This window comes from Vulpes vulpes, chromosome 6, assembly GCF_048418805.1.
Source record: "Vulpes vulpes isolate BD-2025 chromosome 6, VulVul3, whole genome shotgun sequence".
Lineage (NCBI taxonomy): Eukaryota > Metazoa > Chordata > Mammalia > Carnivora > Canidae > Vulpes > Vulpes vulpes.
The window spans coordinates 101,867,593-101,890,055 of record NC_132785.1 but is presented as its reverse complement, the minus strand read 5'-3'; the positions used below and the strand labels follow the sequence as shown (position 1 = coordinate 101,890,055).

General features: G+C 47.1%; 1 protein-coding gene across 1 annotated transcript; it reads left to right on the top strand.

Moving 5' to 3' along the window:
- The first annotated feature begins 2,684 nt into the window (after window positions 1-2,684).
- PLEK2 (pleckstrin 2) lies at window positions 2,685-22,306 on the top strand. Its single transcript, XM_072761774.1, has 9 exons — window positions 2,685-2,813; window positions 12,148-12,312; window positions 16,084-16,265; window positions 17,234-17,325; window positions 17,598-17,785; window positions 18,015-18,116; window positions 19,597-19,680; window positions 20,610-20,688; window positions 21,763-22,306. Exons 1-9 carry the CDS (start codon window positions 2,772-2,774, stop codon window positions 21,888-21,890), a joined length of 1,062 nt encoding a protein of 353 aa, XP_072617875.1. The 5' UTR covers window positions 2,685-2,771; the 3' UTR covers window positions 21,891-22,306.
- The last annotated feature ends 157 nt before the right edge of the window (window positions 22,307-22,463 follow it).

The window sequence follows — 22,463 nt, the reverse complement described above, 5'->3', positions numbered from 1 at the left end:
TTCAACCATTAAAATTATGTTTTTGAACTATTTTTAAAAATCTGCTAAGATGCTTATTAGCTATTATAAATGATAAATGAAAAAAGACAAAGTTCAAGAGTTTTTAAGTAAAAATATATATGTATGTAAAAATACTTATCTGCCTGGATAATGGGATTTGGGTGGTCTTATTCTTTTTTAGTATTTTCTAAATTTTCTATAATGAGCACAAAAATTATCTATGGTCAGAAAGAAAACATAGAAAACATTGCTTAAAGTCTTTTCTGGCTTCCCAGATAGAACTCTTTCAGCCTGTGTAGTTACTAGCTCACGGCAATGCTGCTCTGGTGCAGGATACTGCTGAAGAAAGTGCCCCTGCATTTGCTGAGAGCTAGCCTTGAAGTATTTACACTGTTAGCCTGTTTTCTGGTCCTAGCATTGCCATGAAATGGCTGTGGGACCTTGGACAAGTCATTTTATTTCTCTGGGCTTCAGGAGTTTTCATTTGTAAAATGAAGTGTCTAGATTGGATGATTTAAGGATTAGATTCTGATTCTATGATTTTGATACACTCATTAAGTCAATGTATTCATTGTAAGACTCCATGATTCACCTTTCTCCAAGTATCTTAAACAGTGGATTCTTATCCATTGCTAAATAAATGACTCTCTAATGGTGGAATTTCACATTGGGCTTTATGAATCACCTACGCCCAAACACTGATCATATAGCTCTCTACAACCCATACATTCTAGATATTATCTGACCTTCTGAGAGAGTCAGGGATCCTTCCACATCAGCCTAACTCTTGAGAGGGAAGAGAGGGGTGTCTGCTTGGAAAGCAAGATAAACTCTTGTGTTCTGAGCTTCTTTCCTTTTCCTTCTCCCTTCCCTAAGTCTCAGTTGTTCACCACTATCTGCTTCCTCTGTCTTCATCCTCTTCCCTATGGTTGAATCAGGCTTATGTCAGTGTGGTTCCCGGGTGGGCTGGTAGCTCAGCTGGGTGAGGAAGGAGTGTGACTCATGCCCTGAGTCCAGTGAGTCAGACTGAGGGTGGGCTGGACCACGGGCCTCCCCAGGACAGGAACCAGGTTCTATGTATGCCGAGACCTTAGCTTCCTCCTCCTGGTAAGGGCACTGCCAGGTAAGTGCCAGGTAAGTAACTTCCACCTCCTGGTAAGTGCCACTGCACTCTTCCTCCTCTTCCATTTTTGTAAACTCACTTAAAAGCCCCTCTCATCAAATGTAATGCCACCTGTTCTAAGCCTTAGAAGGTTGTGTCAATCTGTGACAATGCCTGCTTTCCTGGCATTTGGGAAGAAGAAGCAGATAAACAGACCACACTTGGAGCCACAGAGGATAAGAATTTCCCATTCTATCCTCTCATGTCCTAGGTTTGAGCCCAGCAAGATTTCAGAGTTCATATTCTTTCCTCCTCTTCCCAGCCCAAGCACTGAGCATCACACTGCCCTGGAGTTGATGAAAATCCTACCTTGTGTGACCTTGGGCAAGTTATTTAACTGCTTTGAGTTTCAGTTTCCTTTGCTGGGGAAAAAAAAAAAAGGATAATAAACTAACCTAATGGAGTTGCTGTGCATTAAATAAAACCTAGCACGCACTACAGACCTGGCTTCAGAAGGCGAGTCTCTGTTTATTCTGAAATGGAGTGATTGCCCCATTGCTTTTGGACTCACTGGGAGATCTGAAGTCAGTCAGGGAGAAGGCTGAAGGGGGGCCATTTCCCAGTGGGAGTGCCCATCGTGGTTTGGGAATTGGCCCCAGGCTGCCTCTGAAAAGCAGCCTGGAGTACTTTGTTCCAACAGAAACTATGCTTCCCTCCTGGGCATCTGGGGCCTTTCCCCTTCCCGGTGAACAATCCTAAGGGGGCAGGCCTTTCACACTCAGTGCAAACAACACACAAGCTGATTGTGTCCTAAGGGTTACTGGACAGAATCAGTATCACTTTTGTTTCCTTTTGTTTCAGGCTCCAATTGGTTGTCCTCATTTACAATTTTGATCACTTTGTTCATCCCGGATTTTCTGCATTATTGGTGATTTTCAAAAATATCGTGTTAAAATACAATGTATCTAGATAGACTTGCTTGCATTTCCTTCAAGTTTGCCCCTAATGATGGAATCTCCAGCTCTAGCTTTTTTTTGGAGGGGGGGATGTGGGAGGGGTGAGAGGGTGTATTTTGGAGGCAGAGGGCTCCTGCAATCTGTGCCTGCTTCTTTAAACCTGTGACTTTTTTTTTTTTTTTTTTTTTTCCGAATGGGAACTTTGCTCTGTCCCCACCAGAGGCCCGGGATAAAGTTCCTAGCCTGGTTCCAGTCCATGCAGTCTGCCCACTCGCATTTCGCCTGAGCTCGGGGATGACTCCGGATTCTTGGCGAGCCTCCGTTCCCTTTAGCTCCGTATCGCTCGGGGGGCCACGCGGTAAGCGCCAGGCCGGCGGCTGGTTGAGGCCGGGGCCCGGGGGCCCGGGATGGGGCGCCCTGCGGGGCGGGGAGCGCGGGGCGGGGAGCGCGGGGCGGGGAGCGCGGGCCGCTGGCGACTGGGCCCCGGGGCGGCCGCCGCAGACCCCCGGGCACCTCGGCGGGGCGAGCGCGCCAGCGGCCCCGAGCGGGCGTGACTTCCTGCCCGGGAGGCCCCGCGGCCGCGGGCCCTGGACGCGGGCCAGGAGGCGTCGCCCGGGCGGGCTCGGGGCGCTCCCTGCGCGCAGCGGGCGCGGGCGCGGGCGCAGCGGGCGCGGGGGCCGCGCACCTGGAGGCCGGCGGGCGCGCGCGGAGACATGGAGGACGGCGTGCTCAAGGAGGGCTTCCTGGTCAAGAGGGTGAGCGCGCCGGGGCCCCTGGGGACCCCCGGGACCCTCGGGACCCCCGGGCCGCCCCCCGCTCGCGCGGCCGGGGCGGGCTGGGGTTGGAGGGGCGCCCTGCTCAGGTGCAGCAGAGCGGCCGGGCGCGGGCGCGGGCGAGGGCAGCCCGCTAGGCCGGTGCTGCGGGGTGCGGGGCGCTCCCGAGGCGGGCGCCGGCTGCGACAACTAAGGCGTGAGAGCACCGTGTTGTTAACGCACCGGCAGCGCCCGTCCGCGGAGAGCATCGCCCGCGGCCCTCCCGGCTGCTGCAGCCGCCCCGCGCCCGGCCGGCCCCTGCGCTCCTCCGCGCGCCCGCAGCGCACACGTGGGCACCGCGTTCTTCCCTCGCCCCCAAGGAGAAGCAGTGCAGGACGCTGATGGGTGCCGGAGCAGGCGCAGACCCACCAAGGTTGACCCCACACCTTGTTCTGTCCACCGCAGGGTGGGTGTTGTTATCACTGGATTCCAGGTGAGGAGACGAGGGGGCAGAAGGATGAGACTTGCCCCAGAGCCCCAGGGCTCTCTGGGACTGCACCCTCGGTCCTCAGTCCCTGCCCACGCCCGCAAGGCCTTCCCCTCAGCTAGCAAGAGCCCAGACAGACGCAGGACTCACAGAGCAAGTGGAACATGAGCCAAAGAGTAGCAACAAGAGGAAGTTCGAGATTTTAGAGTTCTTTGAACATAGTTGTTCACACTAAGGGTTTATACGGACATAGAAGCAGAGCATAGAATCTGGGGACGGTCCTTTTGGCTCTTCTACTGAGATTATAGCTTTGGGAGGGAGATGGATGAAGAGAGATGGATGAAGAGGCTCCCCCCTGCTTTGCCTCCTCTGGTGGCCAGAGCGGCCCCGAAGTCTCAAATGGCTTTCAGGTCAGTGGGTGGTACAGCCACGTTATGTTACACATTATTTGATATAGGAGGGTGGGTGTGTTGTTTGCTCAAAACTGTAAGCAGGAGTAGTAGTAGGCTAATGCCTACTTGATCAAGGGTCAAGCTGGACACAGCAGGTACCAAATTCCAAGCCACTGTAATTAGAGCGATAGGCTGGTCCCTCTGGGTTTGTGGAGGCAGCTGCACCCAGAGAGACAACCTGTGGCAGGGCTTCTGCAGTCTCCCACTTTCCTGCAGCTCATGAGGTGAGAGGAAGAGCGTGACTTGGGCAAGGGGCTTGGAGGGTGTTGTTGACTGTCCAGATAGCTCGCCCTGTAGGGGCCTCCCTCTGTTCCTGGGGTTACCTCCCACGGTTCCCTACCACCACCACCATACAGACTCAGGAAAGCTAAAGAGGGAAGGAAGGACGTGAGTTCTCTTCGGGATGGCTGCCCAGACCTGGGTGGCTGGCTCAGGGAGTCCAAGGTGCAGGAAGATGAGGACAGTCAACAGATTTAGCCCAAAAGCCCACAGAACCCAAACACAGGAGTGTGGAGGCTGGCCCTGAGGCAAACGAAAGCCACACCCTTTCCTGAAAGGTGAGGGACCTGGCCTAGGGGGCGGAGGCACAGCTCACCGTCCCCGCCTACCCACGGATCTATCTCAGCTTTTCCTCTTCCCCCTTAACGTCTTTTCCTCCTGGTGGCAACAGCAGCTTCTGTGCCTGCTGGAGAATTTGCAGAGCTATGGCCTTGGGATTCCAGAGATTTAGGAGGGTTTACAATGGGAGACATGGCCTGAGCTGGAAGCCCAGAGTACTGAACAGTCCTCACTGGTGAGGGTGAAGCCGGAGACGGGCAGGGGCATGATGGATCTGGCTCTTACTCTCGCCCAGACAGGAAAGAAGCAAAGCTCCAGGCAAAATGCAGGGCACTCACTTGGCCTAGCTTTAAAGGAGGGCCAGGGGGAAGGAAGCGGGATCAGCACGGGCAAGATTGCTTTTCCTTTACAAAGACGCACTTCAGGCCTTGCTGCCCGGCATGACACTCTTAGAAAAAGACATGGCAATGTTAACACGCTTTGGCCTAAAAATTTCCTTTGTGGGATTTTATCTCAAGGAAATACCATTAAAACTTGATGAACAAAGTTATTTTTGTAGTGAAAAACCTGGAAACTACCTGTATATCCCCACACATACACAAATGACTAGGTATATTATAGTTTTGCAAAAAATGCTTATAATATTATAACCCAAAGAGTAAGAATATACAAGGCATTAATAAGGAAAAAATAGGCATAGAATATAAAAGTCTAGAAGGAGTTCGGCTTCAGGCTAGAGGTCTGAAATCAAAGTGTTGGCAGGGCCATACTTCCTCTGAAACCCGTAGGAGACAGTCCTCCCTTGCCTCTTTTGCTTTGGTATTTGGAGGCTGTAAAAGAAAAACCCAGATTTTTCTATCCTATGTAGGGAAAAACCTTGTTCTTCCCTATTTATGCCTTTATATTTTGTATCTGCTTTCTTTTATACAGAATACTTCCTTTCTGACAGGGCTGGTCGCCAAATGTATGGAGGTTTTCCCCCACACCAAACAATTCTCTGTGACACCAGCTCATTGCCTGCCGTTAAACTCAATTCTGATACTACGTGGAGACAGTATCACATTCCACAGGTTAAGGGCTCAGTCCTATAAGATTGCCCTCCACCACCTCCACCCTACTCTACCCATACTTTAGACAGTGGTCACAAGCCCGGGTTATCATTTGTGTTTCTGACCAGTGGGGTGTCCTGTGCATGTTCCAGTGACTTCCTTTTCCATTTCAATTAATTTGCTACGGTGGCTCATAGAACTCAGGGAAACGCTTACACTTGCCAGTTTATTAAAGGATATGATAATTGCCACAGATGAACAGCCAGTTGGAAAAACTGTGTAGGGCAAGGTATGTGGGAAGGGGCTTGGAGCTTCTATGTCCTCTCCAGGCATGCCAGTAGTCTCAGTACCTCCATGTATTCACTAACCCAGAAGCTCTCTGAACCCCATACTTTGGTATTTTATGGCGATTTCATCACATAGGCATGATTGATCATTAACTTCATTTTCAGCCCTTCTCCCTTCTCAAGAGAATGAGGGTGGCACTGAAAATTCCAAGCTGCTAAATGTGGCTTTTTCTTAACGATGACCAGCCTTCATCCAGAAGCTCACCGGAGTCAGTTCATGAGAATAGAGAATGCTCCTATCACCAGGGCAATTACAAGAGTTTCAGGATCCCTGTGCCAGGAATGAGAGGCAGATATATATGTATGTATATAATACATATATACAATATATAACATATATGATATAATATATATAACATATATATACATATATATGTTAACCATCACCTTGCGCAGGAAATCCTTAGCATTCCTTGGCTTGTGGATACATCACTCCAATCTCTGCCTTCATCATCACATGGCCATCTTCTCCCTGTGTACCTCAGTATCCAAATTCTCTTTGTATAAGGACACCACTTAGTATTAGGGCCACCCTAATCCGGTATGATATCATCTTATCCTGATTACATCTGCAAAGACCCTATTTCCAAATAAGATCACATTCGTAGGTGCCAGGGCTTAAGAATTCAACATATCTTTTAGGGGGACATAATTCAGTCCATAGCAAGTACCATCTCTGCTTCTTTGGGGATTAGGGTCTTGGGCAAGAACTTTCTGGGCCTTAATTTCCTCACCATTAAAGTTAGGGAGTTGTATGGACTTTTTCAAAGGTCCCTCCTGCTGTAACATTCTGTGCCTCTTAAGCCCAGCTGTGGATTGCTATCCCAGTTTATGGACTCCCCTCCTTCCTCCACAGGGGTCCTAGGGACCCTAAATCACTTGTGGTCTAGCAGGCCTCTGGCCTCAGCCAGTTACTTGCAGATAAGGAGCCCGGAGAGGGAGAAACTGCCTGGGTAGAGCGAGGCCTCGGATATTTTTCAGCTATACTACTGTGGTTTTGGCCTCTGACTCCCTTTACCTGGTGGCTTTGAACCAGTTCCTTGTTTCCTCTGAGCATGGCGTGTTTATCTGTAGACCAGGGATAATGGTGTTCTCCTTCCATTTTGTGGATTATTACTGCAGCCTCCAAGTGAGCTGCCTGCTGTAGTCTGGCCTGCTTCGTTCAGCTGTTCTGGCACAGTGTGGTCAGGGTGATATTTTAAACATGAGAAGCTAAGCTTTTCGTCATCTTTCTAGTTAAAACTCTTCAAGGACTCCTCTCTGGCCACAGTATAAAGATCAACTTTACAACATGGAACCTGTTGGTTAACTGGACCCGCGTCACTTCCTCTGGGCTTTGCCCACAGGCCTCTGAGCCTAATCCATATAGAACCACTTGGAGTTTCTCAAAAGTGGAAGTGATTCAAGCTCTCCCTTCCCTGCCTTCCTGACATAGCCAACTCCACATAACTTCCCAGATTCAGCCCTAGCATCAGCTCTTCAGAGAGCCTATGTCACCCCACTCACACTCTTTTGAGTTTCCTCCTCCATTGAGCTGCTTTTTGGGGTTTGCATTGTGATATATATTATTTCTCTGTTCTGTAATCATCATCCCAAAGTTTAACATCTTAAAACAACAAACATTTATCTCACACAGTTTCCAAGGGGCAGGTTGTTCAGGAACATCTTAGCTGCAAGATTCAAATCTCCCATGAGGTTCTAGCCAAAATGTTGCCCAGTGTGGCAGTCTTCTGAGGGCTTGACTGGCTATAGAATCCAATTGCAACTCGTCTGGCTGCTGGCTGGAAGCCTTGGGTTCCTTACCTCTGTGTAGGGGCTGGTCATGATGTGGCAGCTAGCTTTCCTGGAATACATGGGGGAGAGAGAGAGAGAAAGAGAGAGAGAGAGAGAATATGACACCAAGACTGAAGCTACAGGGTCTTTTTTAACCTAAGGTCAGAACCAACAAATAATCACTCTGCCATAGTCTCTTGGTCACATGGACCAACCCTTATACCATGTGGGAAGAAGCTATATAAGGGTGTGAATATCAGAAGGTGGGGTCCCGGAGAACCCCACCAATCATCTGTCCTAGAACTTATCACACTAGCTGGCACCATTGTCTGTCTCCTCCACTGTCTTAGGTCAGAATCTTACTCATCCTTGTCTCCCTGCTGCCAGCACAGTGCTTGGTGCAGTAGTCGTTAGTCATTGATTGTTGAATGAATAGATAAATGAATGAACGATTTCCCTAGTCGTCTCATCAGGATTTTAGTTTATTTGACTTTCAGTTCATTTTCCATTGTAAAAATAGTACATGCTTATGAATTTTTTAAAAAGCTAGAAAAGTATTCAAGGCTGTAAATTGAAAAATAAGTTTTTATTCTTTTTTTCTAAGATTTTATTTATTCATTAGAGAGAGAGTGCGTGTATACAGAGTGAGAGGCAGAAGCACGTTCGCTCAGCAGGGAGCCTGATGCAGGGCTCAGTCCCCGGACCCTGGGATCCTGACCAGAGCTGAAGGCAGACACTTAACTGACTGATCCAGGTGCCCCATAAGTTTTTTTTTTTTTTTTTTTTTTTGCCCCATAAGTTTTCATTCCTGTTGCCCTGTTTCCAGTCTTAGTCCTTAGAGATGATAATTATTAACTCTCTTGAGGTATCCCTTCAGGAATTTTCCAAAATAACTACTAGAGTTATATTTAGGTATCACATGAAAAAACATAAGTAAAAGTGCTTTGCCTGGTTCAAAGACTATGGGCGCTCTGCTTCTTGGTGGCTCAGAGTGCTGGGTTTGATTTTGAGGGCTCCACCAGTTACCTTTCCTGCCATCTGTTGGGATTGGAATCCCTCCGCTGCAGCCACAGTGGGCATGGTATTGTTACACAGAGTATTTTGTATTATTTTATTGTAAGCAATGATCCAAAGTGTCTCAATACATAAAACCTTTTCCATATCCTGGATGATTTACTCAGCACACATCCCTGGAAGTGGAATTATTGGGTCAAAGAATTTGAACGTTTTTTATGAGGGTCACCAGCTTCTTCAGGGTTTCTACCTACACAGTAAATCCTTGCTCATTAGCCTTTCTCCTCAGACCTCTCTCCTTCGCTGGCAGGATTCGTAGTTGCTCTTAAACACATTCCATTGTAGTGAGTTTGAACAGAAGGGGATTTCATGGAGGAATATTAATTACTAAGTACCTCAGGAATACTTGGGAGGGCCAGAGAACCTACCTAGGATGCTATACAGCCAGGGACAATGTAGCCCGGCAAAAATACCCAACAGCACCACCAGCCATTTCTAGTGGAAACATCACTGCTGACATTATTTGCCATTTGTCCCTGATAGCTCTGGGGACTGGGTGTCAGAAGAATCTGTTCTACCAACACTGTTCTTGCCAGAAATCCCCATTTCCCTCTGTTTGGTGGCTGCCAAATATGCATCAGTTCCCCATGCCTGGAAGTGGCAGCAACTTAGTCACCTACCTGTTACCTTTGTGGCAGGGATTCTGGAAAATGTAGTGTTTTGTCCAGAAAAGAACAGATTCTCCGTATTGGTTTGTTCTGTTCAATATCTGTTTGTGACACTTTTCTCTCTAACATCTCCAAGCCCCCATTTCTCCTCTCCTTGTTGTTTTAGTTTGCTAGAGCTACTGGAACAAAAGTACTGCAGACAAGATGGCTTAAACAGAGATTTATTTTCTCGCAGTTCTGGAGGTAGGGTACAAGGTCAAGTTGTCAGCAGATTTGGTTTCTCCTGAGGCCTCTCTTCACAGCTTGCAGATGGGCACCTTCTTGCTGTGTGCTCAGGTGGTCTTTCCTCTGTGCATATGCCTCCCCGATGTCTCTCTGTATGTCTGAGTGTCCTTTCTTTTTCTTTTTTTTTTTTTTTAAGATTTTATTTATTTATTCATGAGAGACACACAGAGAGAAAGAGAGGCAGAGGGAGAAGCAGGCTCCATGCAGGGAGCCCGGCATGGGACTAGATCCCTGGTCTCCAGGATCATGCCCTGGGCCAAAGGCAGCACTAAACCGCTGAGCCACCCAGACTGCCCTGAGTGTCCTTTTCTTTTAAGTACCCCCTGTCAGATTAGGTTAGGGCCCACTTCATGACCTCATTTTAACCTAATCACTTCTTTAAAGCCCTAACTTCACATACAGTCAACATTAGGAGTGAGGGCTTTATTTTTTTTCAAAATATTTTATTTAAATTCAGTTTGCCAACATATAACACCCAGTGTTCATCCCATCAAGTGGGAGTTAGGGCTTTAATATATGAATGTGTGTGTGCCAAGGGGGACATAAATTAGTCCATAACACTTGTGTCCTAAGGTTTAAGATTATTTTGCCCTCATCAGCCAGGATTGCATTCTTCCTGTACACAATCTTTTTTTTTTTTTTTTAAGATTTTATTTATTTATTCATGAGAGACACACACAGAGAGAGAGGCAGAGACACAGACAGGAGAAGCAGGCTTCATGTAGGAAGCCTGATGTGGGACTCGATCCCAGGTCCCCAGCATCACACGCTGGGCCGAAGGCAGGCACCAAACTGCTGAGCCACCCAGGAATCCCCTGTACACAATCTTTTGAGCCAGCAATTGACTGCTAATGCTGGTCCAGGAGCCCCTCGGTACAAGGTCATCGAGAAAGAGGGCCTGAGCTTGGGCCACGTGGAGAGCAGTAGAGAACCCCTGTTGCTGAGGAGTCAGAGACAAATCTTTTTTGTTTCTTTAAACACATCTGCCCACGTCAAGAAAACATCTGCTGTCAACCGTCGTGTTACATGCCGATCCTAAGTATGGGACAGAGTGGAGAGAGCAAAAAATGTAAAATTCAACTTGACTATGAAAGTCATCTCACATGAACAGCTTGATCACCAGGCAGTGTGATAGCACTTAGACATGTTAATAAACTCTTGTCAGATTAACGTGGTTAGAAGTTCTATTTAGCTGCCGTAGTAAATTCTGTTTGGGCACAGCCCAGTGCTTGCTCAGTCAACTCCTTCTACAACTTTTGGTTCCCTAACAGCACTTAGAATCACTGAGCAATCACAATACCACAGATAGGCGAACTCAAGGAGCCTTTGAAATTAATAAATGCTAGGAAATGTAAGGAAATGAGGGAATTGGGGAAATGGTCTCTGATTCAGATAAAGTGCATCTCTCTTAGTTAGAATCTAATCCTTATTGGGCTCTGCTCTGAGAAATATGCCAGGAAAGTTGTTTAAATAAGTGTATACTAAACCCATTCTTTTTTGATTCCTCAGTAGACATTCCCTCATCTGTTGATCTGTCTCTTTGCCTTTACCTGACTATCCTGTCCATTGGCTCTATGGCTCACCCGAGAACCCCCCCCCCCCCAAAATACCCTGCCTTTTAGGCTTGCCCCTTAGCAAGATTATTAGGGTCCTTAGCACTGTTAGACTGTGGCTTCAACTTTATAAATTGCTCACATCCTTTGACTAGTAATATTCTTTCTAGGAATATATCCTAAGGGAAAAAAAATCTGAGATGCAGATAAGAATTTATGTGCAAGGATATTTACTGCAGAATTGTTTATAACAGTGAAAAAAACAAACAACCTCAGTTACAAACAGCAGATTGACAACTAAATGTTGCATCTACCTTGTGCTTATTAAAAAACATATTTCAAAGAAATATATTGGCGTGAGAAGATGCTCTGCAAAGCTCAACGAAACAAAAACTAGATAATAAAACTATATGTAACATGGTCTTGATTTTTTTAAATACCAGAAAGTAAAAACTAAGAGGAAAAAAAGACTTTAGGAAAACACAGTGTTAGCAATGGCTGTCTCCCAGTGATAGGACTTTCTTTTCTGCGTTACTTTGCAGTTTCTTTCAAGGTTTATAATCGCAGAAAAGGTCAACTGGGAACTGGAAGGTCAATGCCAAGGACGTTTGTTACATACTCAAAAGAGTTGATAAGGAGATCCAGACAGATAATGCTATTTTCATGAAAATGAAAATAAAAGGTATGATTTTGAACTGGATCCTTTGGCTATTAAGGACACTATTGGGGCAGTTGGGGAGACTTGGATGGGGGTTGTGGAATCGATGAAAATAACATTATTGGAAATTTCCTGATGTTTATGGTTGCGTGGTGGTTATGTTGGAAATATTCCCCTCACCCCTTTTTTTGTAGCAGACACACATGAAATACTCAGAAGTGATGGAACATCATGTTCAAAATTTACTCTTACACGATTCTGTAAAAGAAAGTTCTTTATTACTATTCTTCAGCTTTACGCTGAATTGAAATTATTTTAAAATTAAAAAAAAAATAAAATGAGGTTTTTAAAAAAAAGATAATGCTGTCTCCTTTTTGAACAGTAGATGGCATGGCACAGTCTGGATACCTGTGCCATAGGACAGATACCTCTCCCCGAACTCAGTGTTGTCCCCTCAGCTGCCTCACTGCAGGGCTCTCCTGTCCGTCCTCAGGGTCACATTGTCCACAACTGGAAGGCGCGATGGTTCATCCTTCGGCAGAACACATTGCTGTACTACAAGCTTGATGGGGGTCGGAAGGTGACCCCTCCCAAGGGCCGGATCCTTTTGGATGGCTGCACCATCACCTGCCCCTGCCTGGAGTATGAAAACCGACCGGTAAGTGAAGGCCCTTGTTCCCCTGCCTTGGACCCTCCCACCTCTGGCCTCTTTGGTGAGGGTGGTGTGGGTGAAGAGCTGAGTTATCATTGAGAAACCTAAATTGAAGTCCCGCTGCATTACGTACCAGATGTGTGATGTTGGGCAAGTAATTGAACCTCTCTGAGCCTTAGTTCCTCATCTATAAAATGGGGTAAGTTCATGACACCTTGATAGCTCCCATGATTGTGCCGAGGATCATGAGAGGCTAATGGTCTGTCGAAGCACTTTGTGGGCTAGGAGCACTACACAAATGGGAGCAATTAGTGCTTCCTTGGAATTTAATATGGTGGCTTTCATCCCCTTGAGGGGGGTATGTGTTCCTAAAGTCAGGTGCAGTTTCAACCCTATCGTCAAAAAAATATCTGAATTAGTCATTTTTGGAGGGCCCGTCAGGAGCAGAGAAATCTGCTAGGCTTGCAGGAGTCAAGGGAGAAAGTGGTAAGAGCGTTTTTCCTTGAGTTATTAATCTTATTATGAAAGCAAGTGGTTAATTAAAAAACATTCCGAATTCCAAATGTTGGCACAAACATAATTAGCTGTAGAGAACACTGTATTCCCGAGGAGGAGGAAGATGTAATTATGGGCTCTGAGTCAGGTACAGCATTGGGAGGAATAGAGATTTGGCAAAGATCTGAAAGAGGAGAGAGGCAGACGTTCTGGGCAGGTGGAAAGTCTTGAGTAAATGTGAGGGGAGACAGGGATAGATTTGGAGATAACAATGGCCCCTGTGGCCAAAGGGGAATGTTCACAGAGGGAGCAATGGGAGGTTGGCTGGCGCCAGACGGAGGAAATGCGGAGTTGTTGAAGGTCCTGAGTGAGAGAATGGATGGGTGAAAACGCTCTTAGAAGGACTAAAATGAGGAACTACGCTCTGTTCCTAATAAGTTATTAGATCCATAAAGAAGGGTCTTACACGTTCTTCTTTCCTTTTTTTCTTTTTTAAAGTATTCTTTGTGTGGGGCTCGAATTCACAACCCTGAGATCAAGAGTCACACGCTCTATCGACTGAGCCAGCCAGGCGACCCACCTTTCTCTTCTTTCTTTTTTTCTTTTTCTTTTTCTTCTTTCTTACCATGTTTTTCTTCTTTGACTCTTCTAGATCAATTGACAAGCCTTCTGATTACAAGAAAATATTCACACAGTCTACTCTGGGTGGTGGTTTTCCCGGTATTTGTTTTGTTAACCTCTGTACTCTTTTGTAGTTTTGAATCTTTCTCAAGAAAACAAAAGGAGCTATTAAAATAACGAGGCATGAAATAGGGCAAGAAGTAGGGGGAGCACAAGAAAACATTATGATATGTCCACAGGACATGACTGGAATTTGAGGACAAAGGAGAGGTAGGTGTTGAGTGTCATTCCAGCCTAGGAGGCTGCAAATATGAAATGTCCGTTTACAATTTCCATTGCCAACCTATAGGTGCTGCTGATTAAGAGGGAAAAGTCAGGCCAGGTAGTGTTCTGTTGGGTACTGGCAAGGCTGCTGGAGAATGCCCCGGCTGGGCAGACTGGGGCTACATCTTCCTCCTTGTAGCATCACAAGACCAAACACTATGGACACATGGCAGACGATTAGCAAATGTTTGCTGGATTCATGTTTAAGAAGGAAGACAAATTTACAGATAAGTGAGATGATTTTAAGAGGAAAACCCCTACTTTTCTAAGTGAATTTAAGACTCTAGTTCTCAACAACACCCCAGAATTTATAGGTTAACTTCTTGACCCGATGCCCCTTAATAATTATTAAGGAACAGTAGACAGGGAAAGTGTTGGTAGAATGGGCTGGAGATACAAAAACTTTCAAAAAAGGAAACAAGTTGGGGATCCCTGGGTGGCTCAGCGATTTAGCACCACCTTTGGCCCAGGGCGTGATCCTGGGGACCCGGGATCAAGTCCCACATCCGGCTCCCTGCATGGAGCCTGCTTCTCCCTCTGCTTGTGTCTCTGCCTCTCTCACTGTCTCTGTCTGTCATGAATAAATAAATAAAATCTTAAAAAAAGGAAACAAGTTAAATTTGCTAATTGGAGTTGTGAGCTTCCTGTTAATTCTCAGATTGTCTGTCATCTGCCTGGTTCACGAGTCCTTGAGCTGGAAGAGGTCACGAGGAGCCCATAGGTTCACTAAGAACAAGTTATAAAGTATATGTGTGTGTATATATTTAAATTAAGTAAGCTATATAAGAGTATGTGTGGATTTCACATGGAATTTTATAGTCTTTCCTAAAATTCTTTCATTAAAATGTTGACTGCCAACAGAAAGTTGATTTTGTTCTCCCACAATGCTAATGAGTGAGTCAGTGTCACTTGGAGGAACAGCCTCATGGTATTCTTTGAGACTGTGAGCCTGTCTTGTCTTTATCACCATTTTTAAAAAAGTTTATTTATTTGACAGAGAGAGAGAGAGCGCACAAGCAGGAGGAACCGCAGGCAGAGGGAGAGGGAAAAGGGTTTAGCAGGGAGCCTGACATGGGGCTCAATCCCAGGACCCTGGGATCATGACCTGAGCCAAAGACAGACACTTAACTGACTAAGCCACCCAGGTGCCCTGTCTTAACATCATTTTTGTTGTTAGTTGAGAGGAGGGATATTAAGTTTGCAAGCAAAGGAAGTTGGGAACTAATATATTAGAAAACAGAATGGTAATGAAACAATGCACCTGTTTTCCAACAGAAGTGGCAGGTCCAGTTTACTTGGATGACATTTAATAGGGTCAACATCCAAATCCTACAAAGGTAAAAAAAAAAAACAAACAAAAAACAAACCCTCTGCACATTTAAAGAATGGAGGAGATGCAGCCTACATCAAAAAGACTCTCACCTGGGCACCTGGGTGGCTCAGTGGTTGAGTGTCTGTCTTTGGCTCGGGTTGTGATCCTGGGATCCCAGGATCGAGTCCTACATTGGGCTCCCTGCATGGAGCCTGCTTCTCCCTCTCCCTCTGTCTCTGCCTCTTTCTCTCTGTGTCTCTAATGAATAAATAAATAAAATCTTTTTTAAAAAAGACTCTCAGCTGACTGCACAGAGTGTGAGTCTACTGAGTCAGATCCTGCCACCCTGTATCCCTCAAAGCTTTCCTGGGGCAGCAGGTTCCATTCCCGGGGTCCTAGCTTATGAGAATGTTGACCAACTGCAGAACATGTAGCAGAGCATGAACCAGTTAAGAGATGAAACCATATCCTATGAGAAGTGTGTGAGAGACTGGAAATGCTGAGACTAAAGGAAAGAGCGCTGAAGGGAGCTTAGCGAACAGTGCCTCTGAGGTAGCTGTTCGTACCCCCACATGACAGATGAAGAAAGTAAGTCCCGGCGGTGTTGCTTCCTGTGCCCAAGCATCTGTAGCTAAGTGGCAGAGCTGGGACTTGCATTCCCATCAGCCTGACTTGAAAGCCAGTGCATCTCCCACTTCAGCACAGCGGCCGTTATGGGAGGTCAGGTTAGTCTCTGTGGTTCTAGAAGGCGAATTGGAAGCGGGGAGGCAGAGTGCCCAGAAGCAGTCCCTGTGCTCAATAGTCTGTGCCAGAGGGAAAGCTTACCTTTTGAGGTGGAGAGCTCCCTGCTGCTTGAGATATGCCAGGGGAATCTTTGAAGACCACTCCCTGGGACGCGGTGGAGGGGTTGGGCCTTTGGCAGCCGCTGGGCCTCCGTGTCCTGGGTTTGCTGTGGCCCTGTCGTCTTTGCTGCCCTTGCCTGCGGGTCTGTGTGTGCTGGTGTGACCGGCTATCTCTTCCCGCAGCTCCTCATTAAGCTGAAGACTCAAACATCCACTGAGTACTTCCTGGAGGCCTGTTCTCGAGAAGAGAGGGACGCCTGGGCCTTTGAGATCACGGGGGCTATCCACGCCGGGCAACCGGGGAAAGTCCAGCAACTCCACGTTTTGAGAAACTCCTTCAAGTTGCCCCCTCACATCAGCCTACAGTGAGTGCCTAGCCCCGCCACCCCTCACCCTGCCTGGCTTTGCTGCGACCTCTTCTGTCTGTGGGACGCAGGGAGTGGGGCTCTGATGTTGCTCCACGGGCCTGTCCGGTACACCATCGTGCTTCAGGGCCTTCCGGCCTACCTGGCTGCCCTGCTCCCAGTAACCTCTCAGGGCCTCTGCTGCTTTTGCCCACTTCGGTGTCTGAAACCCTCCCTCCAGTTTCAGCCAAGGTGCCCCAGGCTATGTCACAGCCCCCCAGGGATCTCCACTTGCCAAATCATTGGTCTGGTTTGCAGCCTGGGTGGCAAGAAGGATGTGTTTAGGCAGCAGCTGCATTCTTGCTTGGTGAGGTTCCTATCCATCCATTCAGGCAGCAGTTACAGAGTGCCTACTGCATTCCCTATATGCCCTGGCTGTTCAGGAGACACAAATGTGAATAAAGAAGATCTCATCTCAAGTGCTTTCCAACTCAAGGACATAGATAGAAAATGAGAAAAGATTTTCTACTGGTGGCCAGAATCATCTCACAGAACAGAAAACAGGTCATTGGTAGAGGCAGTATGCTAAAGGAGGGATGAAGGAGTTCTGTCATGGAAACGGTTACATCTGTAGGAAACACTCCCTAACCTCCAAGATAGCAGAACTGTCAAAGACACAGGACGAGTCCACTTCTGGGCTCCCAGAGAGCTCCGTGCCAGGCCCTGAAGTCTTTTATTGTACATTCATTTGCTTTAAAATGAAAAGTCACACAGCTCTTTAATTGTACTACAAAAGGAATACCTGTCTCACATAGAAATGAAATCCTACTTCTCAAATTCTGATGCATCCCAGAATACTCCTCTTGCTTTGTAACATGTATCACACCGGTTGCTCCTTGCTTTATACCTTTATACCTTGCTCCTTGGACCCTCCCTCATATGCATTGGTGCGATGAGGGTTCCCTCTCCTTTGCCTTCCTTTTGTGTAGTCGTATTGTGGACAAGATGCATGACAGCAGCAGTGGAATCCGGCCAAGCCCCAACATGGAGCAGGGAAGCACCTACAAAAAGACCTTCATAGGTGAACCTCCCCTCTTGGGGGCTGGGGTGGCCAGTGGAAACCAGAGCATGGTGACCTGGGACTCATGCTTGACCTCCTATGTTGAGGCCAGAGCTGCCTCCGGCCAACTGGCTGGTCTGAGATGGCCACATGTGGGTGGGCCTTCGGTTGGCTTTTGAGTCCAGCCCAAGGCTGCCCAGGAGGTTAAAGTCAATGAGGTCACAGTCAAGTACCCCCAGGGAGGCTAATCTGTAGCCTGTCATCTGACTTGTGCTGCCCTTGCCCCAATGCAGGCTCCTCTCTGGTAGACTGGCTCATCTCCAACAACTTTTCTGCCAACCGTCTGGAGGCCGTGACCCTGGCCTCCATGCTCATGGAAGAGAACTTTCTTAGGCCGGTAGGTGTCCGAAGCATGGGAGCCATTCGCTCTGGAGATCTGGCCGAGCAGTTCCTGGATGACTCCACAGCCCTGTACACCTTCGTAAGTTAGGGAGGGAGTTCCTCTTGTCACTGGGTCAGGGAAGGAGGATGCAAAAGAGTGAGGGCCAGGGGTCCACATTTGTGGGCGAAGGTCTAGGGCTTGGGCACCCCTTTACCCCAGGTGGAATGAGCTTTCTGTATTGAGAATTTTTGTTTTCCCCTGTGGTTGCCCCCAGAGTCTAGAACTGGGACTTTTTGGTAACAAAGTCCGTTTTTTCCTTTCTCACTAGGCTGAGAGTTATAAGAAGAAAATAAGCTCCAAGGAAGAAATGAGTCTCAGCACCATGGAGTTAAGTGGCACAGTGGTCAAACAAGGCTATCTGGCCAAGCAGGTATGCCTGCCTTGGAGAGGCAGGAGATGGACAGGATGTCCCCAAAGGGTGGGAAGGGCGAGAGGGCAGGCGCTACTTACCAGCAGAATCTGCTACAGCAGGAGCTGGTGGCAGCTGCAGGGAGCAAATCAGGAGGCATGAGCATGCCGGTTCTCTCTCTCTCTCTCTCTCTCTCTCTCTCTCACACACACACACACACACACACACACACACACACACACCCAGACACAGAGATCTATTTATTCTGAATAGAATAAAAGTACACACAAGTTGTTATCACAATACTAGGAAACGTCTGCAGCCCTGCCCAGGGCATGCACTCTTCTGGAAGGGCATTGCTTATGGGTTGGTGTTTTGCATTTGCTGGCCTTCAGCTCCCTGACGCTTCCTGGGGTCTCTGCCTTCCTCTGTGGGATGCTGCACACCTTCCTGATGCACTTTTTGAACAAAAAAAAAATAATACTTTTCTCCACCTACTTCAGTAGATTGAAGATGAAATCCTGTAGTGTGAAGTCAGTGTTTAAAAATGGACTGTGGCCCCTACTCCTAACCGTGTCTGGGGGAGTATCCCTGTTCCAGGCACATCTGACACACAGGCTGTCCTGTGAACAAAGTATCACGTCCAAGCCCATGAAGTGTGAGCAGACCTTCTGCACATGCCTCGTGTTTGTGCGTATCCTACACACCGTGTGAATGTGCACGTCTGTACAATGGACACATGGTGCTCAGTGCCATTCCCATTGTTACTTGGGGCACGCATTGCTCTTGTCACCTGGTTCTTGCATATTGGGATCCCCATCTACTCTTAGATTATTTACCATGTGTGCGGCTGCCTATTTGCCCCAAAGGGCCCGCCTCCGAGGCCTGATGTGAGCCTAGTGAGGGGAAGTAGCAAGTACCTGGAAGGCCACCAGTAGGGTGCGGGAGGGACTCTGGATGTTCCAGGCTGGAGGGTTAAGGAAGCTTTGGGATCTTGGGGGTGAAGCCAGAGAGTCATACACATCAATATTTTATACATTTGGACTTTAACATGTAATTGATCATTTCTTACTTTTTCTGGTGCAGAATTTCTATGTATGTGCATAAATACATGCAACTGGGTCTGATTTTGACACTTCAAAGTTGGTGCCCTTGGGTTTAGGTTTGCCTGTGAGTTCTTAGTCCACTTGACACCTGCTGCCTCCCATCCTCCCTACACCCTGACTGCCGGTCTGGGTAATGCTCCCCTTTTCCTTCCATGCTGACCCTCTTTGCTTCTGTCAACTCAACGAACGGTGACAGTATTTTTGCTAAAATGTCTCTGAGCAGGGACATTCACGGCAATAGACATTGCCATTGCAGTGGCAATCCTTGGGTCTCTGGCGGACTCGTTCCAGAAAGTAGTCCACTATAGCAAGCTGTCTGGGGCATTAGATGCAGGGACATGGGAGGAAACAGCAGAGCTGTCACAGGTGAACCTTGAACCCTTTCTTTGCCTCAGGGGCACAAGAGGAAAAACTGGAAGGTGCGGCGCTTTGTGCTGAGGAAGGATCCGGCTTTCCTGCATTACTATGACCCTTCCAAAGTGAGTGCCACATGTTCACTTGGTGGCCGTGTGTAAGGCTTCAGTCCCTTCTCTCCCGAGCTCAACCAGCAGCTGGTTGTACTTCCTGCCTCTCTCCTGGCATCCGTCCCCTCGCTTCCACAATACAAGCTCTACTCAATGGTCTGGTCGTTTCTCTCTTTCAGCACGTTGTTGCCCGCCCAGAGGGTTATCATTATTTTGAGAGCAAAGCATTTTTTAGTTTCTGCAAAGCTTTCTGTGTGGCTGGAAGGGTGGGGTGGGCTGATAAGGAGACTCCTAACTGATGCTCCCCAGCCGCTTTGCTCCTTTCTGTGCGGAAATCCCATGAATTCTGCCCCCAACATTTTTTTTTTGTCCCCACCGATGTTGTGGAAAGTTTCTTTTACCATGTACTGTTTAAGCCATAATTTACGGATTTTCTTGTTTTCTAATCAATTGAAGAATTGCTACTCTGAGTTTTGGATAATAAGTATGTATTATTGTATGAGGAGTTGATCTAATAACAGTCAAAAGCAAAGATAAAGGGCCTTTTAGCTGGCCTGTTCGGCCTTGTCTTGGTAGATGTATGATTTTCATTCAGTTTTTTTTTTTTTTCATTCCAAGTTTCAGTCAGGAATCCCAGCCCTAGGGGAGAGCACTGCAAGGAGTGAGAAGGAGCCCTCGGGGACCTTGCCGGCCAACAGAGGCCAGTGGGTCAGGGTGGGGTGTGGCCTTGCCCTGCCGCTGCTAGCAGTGAGACAGAGCCCAGACTTGTTACTGGTGCATGTAACACAACCACATGATGTCCTAATTCAGCTTCATCTTCTATTACAGAGGACTCTCACTGACTTCTTTAGCGGGCCCAAGGGTGGTTACAGGGCAAGAGTGCAACTCCTTTTTCCTTTTTGTGCATTCACACTTTGCCTAATCAGGAATTCTTTCTGCTGCAGGAGGAGAACCGGCCAGTGGGTGGATTTTCTCTTCGTGGTTCACTCGTGTCTGCTCTGGAGGATAATGGAGTTCCCACTGGTAAGGTGCAACTGGCCTTGGGCTCCTCCTGGCCGCACTCTCAGTGATCTGCTGGTGGACTGAGCTGTGGGGGCTGAGTAGGTCTCAGGAGATGATGAATAGTGTGGGTTTTGGAGCCAATTTCAGAATTAGGGAAAAGGGCATATGGGGTGTTCTTAGTGTTTTTTTTTTTTTTTTAAAGATTTTATTTATTCATGAGAGGCAGATAGAGGGAGGCAGAGACACAGGCAGAGGGAGAAGCAGGCTCCATGCAGGGAGCTTGACTCGGGACTCGATTCCGGGTCCCCAGGAAAAGGCCCCGGGCCGAAGGCTGCACCAAACCATCGAGCCACCTGGGCTGCCCTGTTCTTAGTGTTTTAACAACACAACTAAATAAATCCTTGTCTCTTGTATGCTTTCCTGTTTCTGTGCTTACTGGCAAATAAACATTCACCTTAGAATAGTAGCCTACACGGTATTTAAAGGTTAGCAACACACTTTAGTATCTATTAACACACTAACCTCACAACAGGCAGCTAAGAAAACAGTGTATTATTCCCATTTTATGGATGTGGAAATTGAGGTTCAAAGAAGTTAAAGTCCAATCCCAAATCTGTCTACTTTTAGCATAAACGTGTTGGATTATTTTTTAAGATTTTTTATTTACTTATTCATGAGAGACACAAAGAGAGAGAGAGAGAGAGGAAGAGAGAGGGGCACAGACACAGGCAGAGGGAGAAGCAGGCTCCATGCAGGGATCCCAATGCGGGACTCGATCCCAGGTCTCCAGGATCACGCCCTGGGCCGAGGGGAGTGCTAAACTGCTTGAGCCACTCGGGCTGCCCCACGTATTGGATTCTTGGATGTGAATGGAACTGTAGATCTGTGGTTAGTGCAGGGAGCAGGCCAGGGCACAGGTGAGGGATGGGGAATGAAAAGGAGGAAATGAGGAAAGTGGGCATCTGATGGGATTTCCTAACCACATGCATTGGTATTTAAGAAATACTTCATTATGTTTATTTTTGTTTGTGGTTCAGATGACTTCTAGCTGAAAGCAGACATGGATATCTACTCACTGATTTTTCTTCTGCCTAGGGGTTAAAGGAAATGTCCAGGGGAATCTCTTCAAAGTGATTACCAAGGATGACACACACTATTATATCCAGGCCAGCAGCAAGGCTGAGCGAGCTGAGTGGATTGAAGCTATCAAAAAGTTAACGTGACAAGGGAACATGTTCCAGAAGGAACAGAACCAGGATTCCTCCCTCCTACTGGATGGTACAGACAAGACTTCCTGGAGAATGGGATTGTGTTAAGACTTTTAGCTTCTTTGTAATATTTTGTATGGCTTTCTCTGAGACTGGAGTTCCTTAGATCACAATTGGCAGTGGTGCTATTTCCTTCCTCACCTTCAACAGCCTGGAAACGCTAGAACAGCTGTAAGACGTCAGTGTCTTGACTTCCATCCATTTTCACGGCTAGCCATCCCTTTGGCACCAAAGTAGGTTTTCCTGTCGTAACACTAACTAGCCATATTGTAATACTAAATAAAACACTAGTCTCGTGTTGGCTCTCTCTGAAATGCTGTCAAAAACTAACTTCTCTGGAATTAATAAAAACTGATGTGTTTCTATTAAAATTGCCGTATAGTTTTATAGTTTTCATAGGTTTTTCATGCTTGAGGCTATACAAATTATTATGCAAGATTATGAAAACATCTCAAGTGATCTCTGTCACTAATGCTTCATCCTAAAATGGGAATGGTGGCAAAATTTTGAACGTTGCTTTATAGGCCT

Coding starts and splice junctions, on each gene's coding strand:
- PLEK2 (XM_072761774.1), top strand. CDS start 2,772: ATGGAGGACGGCGTGCTCAAGGAGGGCTTCCTGGTCAAGAGG. Junction 18,117..19,596: donor AAGGCTATCTGGCCAAGCAG/GTATGCCTGCCT, acceptor TCTTTGCCTCAG/GGGCACAAGAGGAAAAACTG. Junction 20,689..21,762: donor GGATAATGGAGTTCCCACTG/GTAAGGTGCAAC, acceptor TCTTCTGCCTAG/GGGTTAAAGGAAATGTCCAG.